This window comes from Typopeltis vanoorti, chromosome 5, assembly GCF_054136105.1.
Source record: "Typopeltis vanoorti isolate ZY-2024b chromosome 5, IOZ_Tvanoo_1.0, whole genome shotgun sequence".
NCBI classification, from domain to species: Eukaryota; Metazoa; Arthropoda; class Arachnida; order Uropygi; family Thelyphonidae; genus Typopeltis; species Typopeltis vanoorti.
Window position 1 is genome coordinate 114,851,081 of NC_143553.1, and position 12,416 is coordinate 114,863,496.

Sequence of the window (12,416 nt, forward strand, 5' to 3'; positions counted from 1 at the left end):
TCAATATAAAAAAAAAAATCACGAGGCTGAGATTGTATTGGTGAAAATTCTTCTGTAGAGAAGGAAATATGAACAGAGTTTTGGTCTAAGTTACCAAAAAAAAAGCTATCTGCAGTGTATTTGAGTTGTGAAGTTAGAGAAATTAATTATTATTATTATTGCACAGTTACCTCCATGGAGTCCTAAGACTTATTGTGGGAGATCCAGACTATCAATACAGTATCTGTCATACCTTTCCTTGAGACTATTAACACAGTACTCACAACTGACCCATGCAACCCATTCCATTCATTCACCACTCTCTAAGTGAAAAATCTAGTTCTCACACCCTTGCTAAACACACTCTTACCCAACTTCCAGAGATGACCTCCTGTTCTTCCCCCCCCCAGCCAAGTGCTGACACATTTCCTATGCATCAATCCTATAAAAGCCTTTAAGCAACTTAAATTCTTCCTTATCATACCCCCCCCCCTTTTTTTTTTTTTTTTTTTTTTTTTTGCCTATCAACCATCTTTTGCAATCCACAAACTCTCAATCTAACCTCATAGAGAGCATTCCACAAACCACTCTCCATCTTGGTTACTTGCTTCTGGATCTTCTCCTCCACTTCATCTCCAAGAAACCCAGGTCTGGCCACCAGGCCGTATCAAGGTCTGCTGACCAGATGTAGGCATATCAAGGTTTTATAAAGAGGAAGGATAACTCCCTTATCTCTGCTTGTTAATGTTTTCTTCAATAACCAAGTAATCCTGTAAACTACCCTGGCTACTTTAGCAGTATATCCTCTAAACTTCAACTCTGTCTATTACTATCCCCAAATCCCTGGGGATAGTAATAGACAATCAATTTCTTAGAGTACAGATCCCTCAATGTGATACATAGCTTGTAATCTTTATATACCAAAATGCATAACTTTATACTCCTCCACATTAAATTGACATCCATTATGATTTTCCCACACTGTCAGCCTATTTAAATTATCCTGCAAGCTCTCTACATCACCTTGATTAACTATTAACTTCAACTTACCATCATCAGCAAACAACTGAATATCATCATCATCATAATGCTTAATACGGGTATAGACCATATTGCTCTGTTCTGGTCTCATTATCCATCCAATATCCTTTTTTTGAGGTCTACCCTGCCTTCTCTTTCCAATTGGCTTATATTTTTGTATTTGTTTAGGATGTCAGGTGTTGGTTATTCGGTTTACATGTTCAATCCATTTTTGTTTATAATTGTTTCGTTTTTCTTCTATTGATTTTGTTTTTAGTTCTTTTAAAATGTCTTCGTTCTTTTTTTGATCTAATAATGTGTATTTTGCAGTTCTTCTCATAAATCTCATTTCACTTGTTTTTGTTCTTTGTCTATCACCCAAGTTTCACTGCCATATAATAATGTGGGCACTGCTAAAGTATTGTATATTTTCAAGCATGTTTCTTTTTGTACTATTGGCATTAGTGAAACATGGCTGACAGAAGATGATATAGCTAGTGGGATTGAATGTGAGGGGTATGGTGTGTTCAGGAGTGACAGGGAGAATAAAATGTGGGGAGGAGTGTTATTGATGATAGCTGATGAGCTACAGCCAAGGAGAATAGAAGTGGAACTGCAGGATAGAGAAAAGAGCACATTTGAGGCTATTTGGTGTGAGATTGAAACTAGCAGAACAAAATATACAGTTGGGTGCTGCTATAGACCAGGTGATGGAATAGATGGTGGAGATAGTATGCATAAGCAAATAGAAGAAATGAGTGGAAGGAGGGTAATTATTATTGGAGATTTCAACTATGGTAACATTGATTGGAAGGAGGAGAGGACACATGGGAGGAAGGAATTGGATTTTATGCGGTTATTAAGGGATAACTATCTGCGACAGCATGTAATGGAAAATACTAGGGGTCAGAGAGTGCTTGACCTAGTAATTGCATCTGAGAATTTGGCTGTAACGAATATGACCACGTTGCCACCAATTGATGAAAGTGATCATAAGGTCTTGACTTGGGAGGTGGCTAAAGGTGTGGAATTTACAATTAAGACAGGGTACATGTGGAATTATCTGGCTGGTTGATTGGATCAGTGCCATGACATGTAAAACTGCAAGGGCTGGATGTTGATAGTGCATGGGAAGCAGTTAAGAAGTGTTTGCATGAGGCAATGGCAAGCCATTGCCTCATGCAAACAGTTCTTAACTATCATTGCCTGATAGCTTGCCAGCTCAGTTTGGCCATGCAGTGCAGTCATGGATCAAGACTTGATCCATGATCAAGTCTTGTACCATTTTAATAGCAAAATTAATCAATATAAATTGTCTGAAGTATATGTATAGATTTATTGTAATAATGGATGATGTCTTTACAGAGGAATGCTGTTATGAAATGAACTTATATATAAAATTCTGTTCACATTATGAAGAAAAGTGGCATTAAATCTGATATCAAAATTGTAAATGTTAATCATAGTTTTCTCTTTATGCAGATGATGCTATACTATACTACTCTTAAATAAATCCACCGTGTCTGCAGAATTCCCTAACTAAATTGCTAAATAACTAACTGCTGTAATAAATTTGGTATGAAAATTAGCAATAAAAAATAGACTGAGTAATACTATCAATAATATCCTGTGACTTCCTGAGGCTACATATCAGGAATTTGATGATATAATTCTGTGCAGTCACTTCTCATAGACCAGTATGGACAGTCTTAAGATCAAAAATAGTAGAAGAATGATGAAAAGTACCAAAGGGGGGGGGGGGGGGGCATTTTGTGTTCAAAATATTGAATACCAATTCTTGAAGTTTCTTGAAATATTGCATACATTTAAGAACTGTAATAGAAATTACAGTATGATTTCAGACATTTGCTTCATTCTTGGTACAAACTATCAATAGAGAAACAGACTACAGTCTGTTGTGACTTCATTGGTGAGGAGATGCTCGCACAAGACAAATTGGATATCATTTATCTGTTAATTCAAAAAGAGAAGCCACCATTTCTCTGGTAGTACATCTGGGTAATGTCAACATTTATTTTAAAATAAATGTGATGTTAATTTCATGTATGTGTCCCTGAGAAAGACAAATGTATCTCTGAAAAAATACACATGGCATAATTACTGCTTTGAAAAAGTTGTGGAAAATGATGAACTGTAGCTACTATGAATCATTCACACAAGCCTAAACCAAATGACACATTGTTCCCTTCTTAATTCAGTAGTGCATTTTTGCATCAAGCATTTCTTGAAATGGTCCCAAACCCTCAGATATTGACATCCTGTCATAATATTCTGTATTATCCTGTCATAATACAAGGTATTATGTGACTACCCTTGAAGTGATATGTGAAATTGTCAGTATGAATCAGTCATTAAATAATTTCTTCTAATGCATAGTTAGTATCAGTGAGATCTAGCAGTTCATTCTTAATAGCCTTTCAATTGAGATCTACAGTAAATCTTGCTGTTTCCTTAAGCTTGAACTTCTTTCATCTCATTCAATTCGGAAAACTTCAAGTTTGCTGATATCTCTGGATTTATATATTGCATACGATGTCCACATATATAGTAAGCATGACTAATTTGTTTGTCTGTAAATGATTTTACTTAAAAGCAAAATTTTTTCCTCATAGAATCTTCGAGGAGAGTGCTCAAAAACTCCTTCAGAGAAATTATTAGCAGAAATTAATGGTGCTTCAAAAAGAGTCAAAACACTAGAGGATCAGCTACATGGTTTATTATTATCAGTTCAGCATGACCATGTTGTAAGTATTTATTGAAGTTTTAAAATAGTATCAAAGAATTGAAATGTAGATATGTTTTTTTTTTTTTTTTTTATGTGTGTGTGTGTGTGTGTGTGTGTGTGTGTGTGTTATAGTCATATTATATTGTATACCCCAGCCAATAAGATTTTGTATATCATATTGGCTGGAGCAACCAAGTGGATAACATCTCTGCTTTATTAACAGGTTGTGGATATTTAAATCCCATTTTGACATGGATGTTTATAAAATTCCTTAAGTGGTAAATGATTTTCAATGCCCTCTGTAGTACTGATATCTTGCTTAGTTAGTTGCAATCTAAGGTGGCAAAACGTAAAGATCATGATTATTCTTAAAGCAGAGTTCTGTGTCTTGCTCACAGCAATTTAATGTGTTGTAGGCTTCCAGGCTTTCATGAGTCATGTTGTCATGAAAAATTGTTATATATAGCCATTATATAAACATTTTGGTTATAAAACATAATTTGTCTGTGCAGTTAGCCTAATGGCTTTGTGTTTTGCAACCATATGACTGGGAAAGGAGAGTCCCAGGTTCGATTCCCGTCGAAGAAATGAGGAATTTGAGAATCTTCCTCAGCCATAGCAAGTTAGCCGGTCTTGGGCATGGACAGTAGGTTATTTCCGCCAGTTTATCAGACGTTTTTCATCCCTCAAGCAGGCAAGCCAGCCCCTTGAACATACACTACTACAGCCAAAAATATACCCCCCCAGCGGCAGGCTAGATGACAGGTCAGTTGGGAGTGGTACTAACAAGAAGTCGCATCTAAGTAACACGTGGCCCCTGTATAGGAAGTGGGAATAACACATAGTGAAAGAAGAAGAAGAAGATTATAAAACATAATTTAAAATCATCCCAGAGAAAGTCTGAAAATTTGAGTAATAATTATTATCCTTCCATGAAGTCAAAGAATTTATCACAGATAACCTGATTGTCACACACAAATCTTGTCAAACCATGCTTTAAACTCATTCACCATTTCTGCACTCACCATACACTAAGGGGTAATAAGTCAGGATTGGGTTCTTCCATGCAAAGAATATAATTTATTCCCCTCCTTCAAAGTGTATTATACGGCTTCAAGGGATGATCTCCAAGATACCTTCATCACCTCGAAAACCAAGTGACCAGATATGCAGTAATCTATAAGTGGCTTGACAAAGGCCTTATAGAATGGAACCATAATTTCATTACTTCTGTTTATCAAGATCTTCCTTATCATTGACATCATCTGTTGTGATGTCCTCAGAGTTTTAGCGGTGTGATCTCTAAACTTGTCCACCAGTTCTGCATCTCTTATCTCCTCCTCGTCCTTGTTCAGAATTTGCTCACCAATTATATAGTCTGTATGTCATCCTTGTCTACTAAACTTTAAACGTTCCACTTTGCAAAACCAAATGCATCATTCTACTAACTTTCCACTTATAGTCTATTGAGGCCGCCCTCCTGTAAGCCACAGCTTCTGCTTTATTCCTCAGTACTCCCCAGCTTTGCATCTGCAAACAACTGTATATCTTTAGTTAACCTATCTCGATATCATTAACATACAAGGTAAACAACAGTGGCCACAAAAATAGATATATGTGAGACTAATTTGGAATGCATTGTCTGAAGGTGTGTTGAGTGCAGAGATAGTGAATGCATTTAAGTTATGGTATAATGAGCTCTGTATGTGTGTGTGTGTGAGAGAGAGATCTCCCACAACATGATTCTTTTGATTCCATGGAAGTCTGATGATAATCCAACACAAGCTTTTTTTTTTTTTTTTTTTGTAAATATATTTACATACCTACTACATTCTTATACCTGCTGAACTTCCTTCTTGCATTGAAATATGCAGTCATTTTAACATTTAATTATGTGCTATTCTAGTTATATCCTGTTAAGCATAAGTACTGAAGATAACTCAAGAACTCAGCAGAAAATTTAGTTTGAAAATAAAAGCAAATATAGCACAACTTTACCAGCATAATAATTTCTACCATCAAATAAGTTTGCCTTGCTTATAGGATGTGCACTTTTCTTCCCTGTCTGGATGTGGAGAAGAAAAGTGCAAATCCAGCAGTAGTAATGTAAGTCCTACATTTAAGTTATTTGTAGCAACATAAATGAGTTCGATGTCATTATTACTGTACCTTTCTTGGACAGAGTCCATATCTACTTTGGCATCTAATTTCTCAAATATAAAAGTAAATACACCATCATGAATCTAAGGAATGAGAAATGGTATCATTTTAGTGATATTACAATTTTCTTCACAAGTACATTATTCATAGTCACATCACAAACAGCACCAAAACTTCACTGAATGTACACTAATCATTATAAAAAAAGTACCTCTATCTCTTAAATTAATGCCTGTAAGATGACACTATGCATCCACTGTTGAATTAGCAGCATGCTAATTAAAGACTGGAGTCAGATTATGCTTCCCCTGCTCTGATTAGAGGGCTTCCATTCAATGACATTAATTTTCTTATGCTTTTTTACACCTTGCATATGTACCAGTATTTAAAGGTATCATGATCATGTGCATGATCATGTATTCTCCCCCCCCCCCCCACAAACACAAGTATTTATGTTGGACAGCTGATGTCACATTCACAGGTAAGGTTTACTCTCAACCTTACCTGTGAATATAAAATTGAACTTAAAATTGCTGCTTAAATAAATTGTTTGTGAAAGAATGATGAATATGTATAATAAAAGGGAAAAGGAAGTATTATAGATATGTAGGTATGTACAAAGTATAAAACCATGTTATAAAATATGGAAGAGAGAGAAGGGAATTAGTAAAACGGTACATAGAATAAACAGTCTGATAAAAATAGAAAGAAATGTATGAATAGGCATGATTATGGTTAATGTGAAGTTTTTTTCATATACTGAAAGAAAGAAGAAAAGGAAAAAGATATAGTGTTGTCTAAATGCAACATTTTATGTCAACATAATTAGTAGCTAATTTGATTTTCTTTCTTCCAATTCAGTATTAGCTGTTATCAGTTTAATATAATAACCCAAAAAAAGAATCTCATGATATAAAGTTTTGACATCTGCCAATCATCTTGCTTCTCACTGAGACAGACAATCACTTCTCTGATAATAATAGCAAAGAACTCTATCTTGTTTTTGCAAAAATGTGTTTGTCAATGTCTTTTTTTCAGTTGTAACAGTAACAATGTTCCTGTTCCCCCTAAGCTAAAATAAAATAAATAAATAAAATAATAATAGAGGGAATATTAAATAGTAACCATATATGAAGAAGTATAATATCTGATAATCAAGGTGTAATAATCCTCTCATAAATTTTTATACACATGTTTTGCCTTGGTGACCAAAGTGAAATATTGGCTTAGTAATCTAATTAGCTAAATAAATTTAATTAGTTAATTATTAGCTATGGATGTCTGCTTTATTCCACTAAACATCAACAATGAGTGGGCAAGTAGATCACATTAAACAATTCCCAACACATTACAAAACACAATGGTATCAACGAAAATCTTGTTTTCTGACTTCATATTATAGCAATTTTAGTCTGACTGACTCTCCTTATCATTGATTTTGATTTCTTCGGTCATTTGCTGAATTTGCAAATACTTAGTTTTTATTTGTGTTCATAAGGTCATTTATGTAATTCACTTGAGCATCTAATTCTCAACTTTCATCCATCTGGTTTGTTCTTGGACTGTCCACTGTGTTTTTATCTGGATTAAATAGTAGGTCTAGATAGTGCTCCACATTAAATTCTTGAAACCATCCAGGATAATGGTCACAGAACTGAATTTTTGAAACTACACGATACTATTCCCTCAGCTTTATTGGCATTTTATTGATGACTATATTTGTTCTAGAAATATTTTGGTGTATTGTAATGAATGAATAAATATTAATGTTTAGAATTATCCTGTTTATATTTCATAAATGTTTATAAAGCAAAAGATAATTAACTTTTTTTAATCAAAACAGGGACCATAATTTGCAAAATTAAAAAGCAAAGATAATAATTCGTAAAGGTTAAAAACATGCGATTATAAGTGATTTGTTAATATTCAGTCAAAGACAGTTTCAAAGTCAATATGATACTTATAACCTTTATTGTCAATGAAAGTTGAATTAATTCATCCTTAAATTAGTAGCATTTGTTCTGACTTCATGTACATTAATATTCATTCCACAGGTACCACGATCACCCAGATCACCAACGTCTGCACGCCATACCCAGAGTGAAAAGGAAACTGTCCATTCTGTGTCTCCTCCTGGTCAAGTAACACACCAAAATCGGTTAACACATCAAATATCTGCCCCTACGTTGCCAAAGTCGGAAAGATTTCCTACATTAGTAATCCCTACCGGAGATTCTTTAGAAAGGATATCACCTGTTTCTACAAGTTACTATCCACAGTTAATTCCTAGAACAGAAGGGCAGGCCCTTCAGCACCCACCGAAGCAGTTTTCCCTTTCCACATCACTGGAAAACATAGCCGTATCTCCAAGTTTTAGAGCATCATCATCTTCCTCTTCATGGGTAAGATAACAACATAATATTTAATCTCTTTTCTTTTCTGTTAGCTTGTTATATCATTACTTTCCTGAATGCCATATTTACTATGATCTTTTTCTCTCATTCACTTTTAAGAAGAAAATTTAGAAACATATTTTTAAAAATTTTTAAAATTTGTATAGTTAAAAAAGAATGTTCTCCATTTACAGAATTCAATCCTGAGAAGTCAGAAAAACATTACACTAAAAGCTGGGGAATAAAGAGTTCATGTTTCTGACTTTCAGGGTATGCAAATACATCTGTAATTATTTTTTTCATCATCAAATTCCTGATATGTACCCTCAAGGAGTGTGCAGGATATGATAGTACTACATGAAAAATTTACATCATTACTAACGTCCTATCCACCATTTTCCTCCAAATCAATCTGTTACCTGTCAAGACCCCAACATTATCAGATCTTATATTTCTGTCTTCTAAGGCACTTTTTACTGTATCAATCCAACCTATATCTTGTTCTTCCTCTGGGTCTTTTTCCTGCTGACCTTGCAGATAATACTTGTTTTGCTAATCTTTCCCTTCCCATTCTGTTTAAGTGACCATCCAAGAATGTGTTAGCTCTACTAACACATTCCTGGATGCTAACAATGTTAAGTTCTTTCCTAATATCTTGGTTTTTAATATGATATTGTCACTGATGCCATCTGTTAAGGCCTCTAAGCTCTCTCAAGACTCCCATATTGGCAGTCTCTAGTCTTTAGTCAAGGGTTTTACTTCTAACCCATTTCTCAGATCCATAACTTTAATTGGTTTGAACATTGTCTTGTATACAGCTAATTTAGTGTTTTGACTAATTTTTCTCTTATTTCATATAAATTTATTCAGTTGACTTCCTACAGTACCAGCTTTGTTGATTCTGTTGTCTATTTCCATATTCACTTTACCATCTTCACTAAAAATCATGCCTAAATAGCTGAAATGCTTTACTTGTTCTATAGGTTCTCCAGTTACAATGCAGTTGATATTTTCATTGCTTCTGCCTATTTTCATTGTCTTTGTCTTTTTAATGCTGACCTTCATACCATATCTATTACAACAGTTATTCAATTTATTCAAGGAATCTTGCAGACTTATAGCAGATTTATTCAATAGTATAACATCATCCAAATGAAGCAAAGAGCTGAGATTAACATCTCCAATTTTGATATCAGGTTTAATACCACTTTCCTTCATAATGTGATCTATATAGATAATGAATAACAGAGGATAATGTACATCCTTGTCTGACACCAGATTTAACATTAACCATCTTCCTATATTTCCTTCAATTCTAACTGCTGACTTACAACTCCAATAAAGACTAAGTATTGCTTGATATAATACTCCATTGACACCATAGAACTGTAGCATTTTGAATAGATTCTCTCTTGGCACCTTGTCATATGCCTTTTCCAGATCTACAAAACTTAAACACAGATTTTTGTTATATTCCCATGATTTCTCAAGAATTGTCGTAAAATGAAAATCTGATCCTGACAACCTCTGTTTGGCTTGAATCCAGCCTGTTCTTCACAAGTTTCTCTTCCACAATCCTTCTCAACTGTTTCTCAAGTATACTTGCATAAATCCTACCAGGAACACTCACTAGAGAAATACCTCTGTAATTCTCGCATTCAGTTTTATTTCCCCTTTTTATGTATATGGGAGTACTATGAGAGCTCTACTCCAGTCATCAGGAATTCATTCCTCTGTTCAGGCCTTCTCAACTATGCATTGCAGCCACTGTAAGACTTTTATACCTCCATACTTGAGCATTTCTGGTTGAATATCATTTACACCTGCTGCCTTTCTACATTTCATTTTTGATGGCTTTTTCTACTTTCAAGTATGGATATGTATTCCTGATTGAATGTCTGTTGAGTAATTTTTACTGTGTGCTGTGACTGATTGTTTCATTTAAAACAATTTTTCCACTTAATTACTCCATACATCAAAGTTTGCTTTTTCTCCCATTTATCATGTCACCTTTATCATCTCTAATTCGTTTTACAGCACTCTTTCTTCCATTTCTGAGCTTCTTCAACAACCTCCAGAATATCTTGCCACCTTCTTGATATTTATTTTCTATGTTCTTGGCAAAGCCTCCCATGACTTTTGTTTAGCTAGTTTTACACAGTGTTTAGCTTTCTTGCATTTGTCTCTGTATAAGAGCACAAGCTGACTTATTTGCCATGAACTTTTGATGTGCTTTATTCTTTTCCTTCACTGCCTCTTTAGCTTCCTGAGTCCACCATGGAGTTCTGATTTTTCTATCCTTGCAGACAAGCTCACCACATGCCTCTCTGGCTGAATTAATCAGCATGCTCTTCAGGGCTTGCCAGTGAATCTCCAAGGTTTTGTTCCTGTTCTCAAACTGTTTCATTTTTTCTTGAATGATGTTTGTGTATTTTAGTCTACAGTTCACATCTGAGAACTGCTCAACTTTTATATGCTTTAAAACTTTCTTGCATGTTCTTTTCAATATGGAATTCAATTTTATCCTGCTCAAGACTAGATGGTGATCACTTCCAATTTCAAATCCTCTGTACACTCTGGATCAAACATCACTATCAACATTAACATAGTCACCAGCTTGTTCTTCACAAAACTTCCCTTCCACAATCCTTCTTAAGGATTGTGGAAGGGAAATCTTACCAGGAACGAGCAGTAGAGAAATACCTCTGTAATTCTTACATTCAGGTTTATTTCCATTTTTATATATGGGTACTCTGAGAGCTCTACTCCAATCATCTGGAATTCGTACCTCTGTCAAGGACTTCTGGACTATGCAGTGCAGCCACTGTAAGACTTTTTATCCATAGAAATGGATTTTCTTGTTTGAAATTATGCAGGGTGTCCATGCTAGAGGTAACCAAAAAATACATACATATATCTCAGCATATATAAAGTTTAATGAAATATTTTTTTGCTGTTATACAGTATTATTCACCAAGTTTTTATGACTGTTAGTAAAGTTCAATGTGGGCACCTTTTGTAGCTGGACAGATGTCAAAAATGATACTCGAGCTTTTGCCAAGTGCTTTCCTGCATCTAAGGCATTATTAGAGCAACTTCTGCAACAATATGCTGTTTCAAATCATCCAAATGTTGAACTTTTCTCTGTTTTACACACAGTCTTTAATAAAGCCCTCTGCCAAAAAGTCCAATGGAGTCATATCTGGAGATCTAGAATTGGGCCTCCTTTTCTGATTTAATGTCCAGGAAAAAATGTCTTGTTCAAAAATGTAGCAACATCTTGATCGAAGTGTTGTGGAGCACCATTTTACTGAAATATGAAACCTGGTAGAATCTGTGGAACTGCAAAGATATCAAGGTAAGTGTCTTGTCACTGTGGCTCTCTGAAAAAAATGGACCAATGATGCCATTTTTGTGCATTCCTAAACAGACACCAACTTTTGGTATATACCTTTCATTTTCGATCGCTTGGGAAGGATTCTCAGTATCCCATGTGGCAATTGTGTCTGTTAACTTTCCTGCAAAAGTGAAAGGTTGATTCATCACTGAATAACAGCAGATCATGATAAATGAGATTGTCATCAATATGGCCGATCATCTCAGCAGTAAAAATCAGCTCTCAATCAGTGATCATCTGGCTGAAGGTATTGAAGAAGTTGAAGTTTGTATGCACACAAACAGAGACATTTGTGAACAATGTCATGAACTGTTGAATGAGGAATCTGTAGTTCATTACTAGCCTTTTCTAATTGATTATGTGGGCTCCTAGCCTGCATTTTGGATACCTCTAGCCTTGACATCCTGTATTTTAGCAAGTGCAAGAATATTTTAAATAAATAAGAAAGGCACACTTTTGTGCTAGCAGAAGCCCATTTTAAAAGTGTATTAATTCATTTTTAATATTGTGTTGCTTTTTGTGTTAATGGAACAAGCCCTATTAGGACAGTGTTTGTGTTCCCCCCCCCCATTCCTTGTAACTTTTGGCTCTGGTCAATTGTCAGTCTGAATGAACCATTATAAGTTGCTTTCATGTATGAATGTCTGCTTACTGTGATTAATTGAGTGAGGGTGGGTGTAGTCTCAGTAAGCGAATTTCATGATTAACAAACAGGGAACAT

General features: G+C 34.9%; 1 protein-coding gene across 1 annotated transcript in view; it reads left to right on the forward strand.

Annotated features, from left to right (window-relative positions):
• Window positions 1–12,416, forward strand: part of LOC150106740 (rho guanine nucleotide exchange factor 11-like) — an 837,747-nt gene that overhangs the window by 153,488 nt on the left and 671,843 nt on the right. Inside the window, exons 8-9 of the mRNA XM_090393466.1 lie at window positions 3,633–3,764; window positions 7,960–8,307. Of these exons, the coding sequence (XP_090249592.1) occupies window positions 3,633–3,764; window positions 7,960–8,307 (480 nt within the window). The remainder of the gene's footprint in view (window positions 1–3,632; window positions 3,765–7,959; window positions 8,308–12,416) is intronic.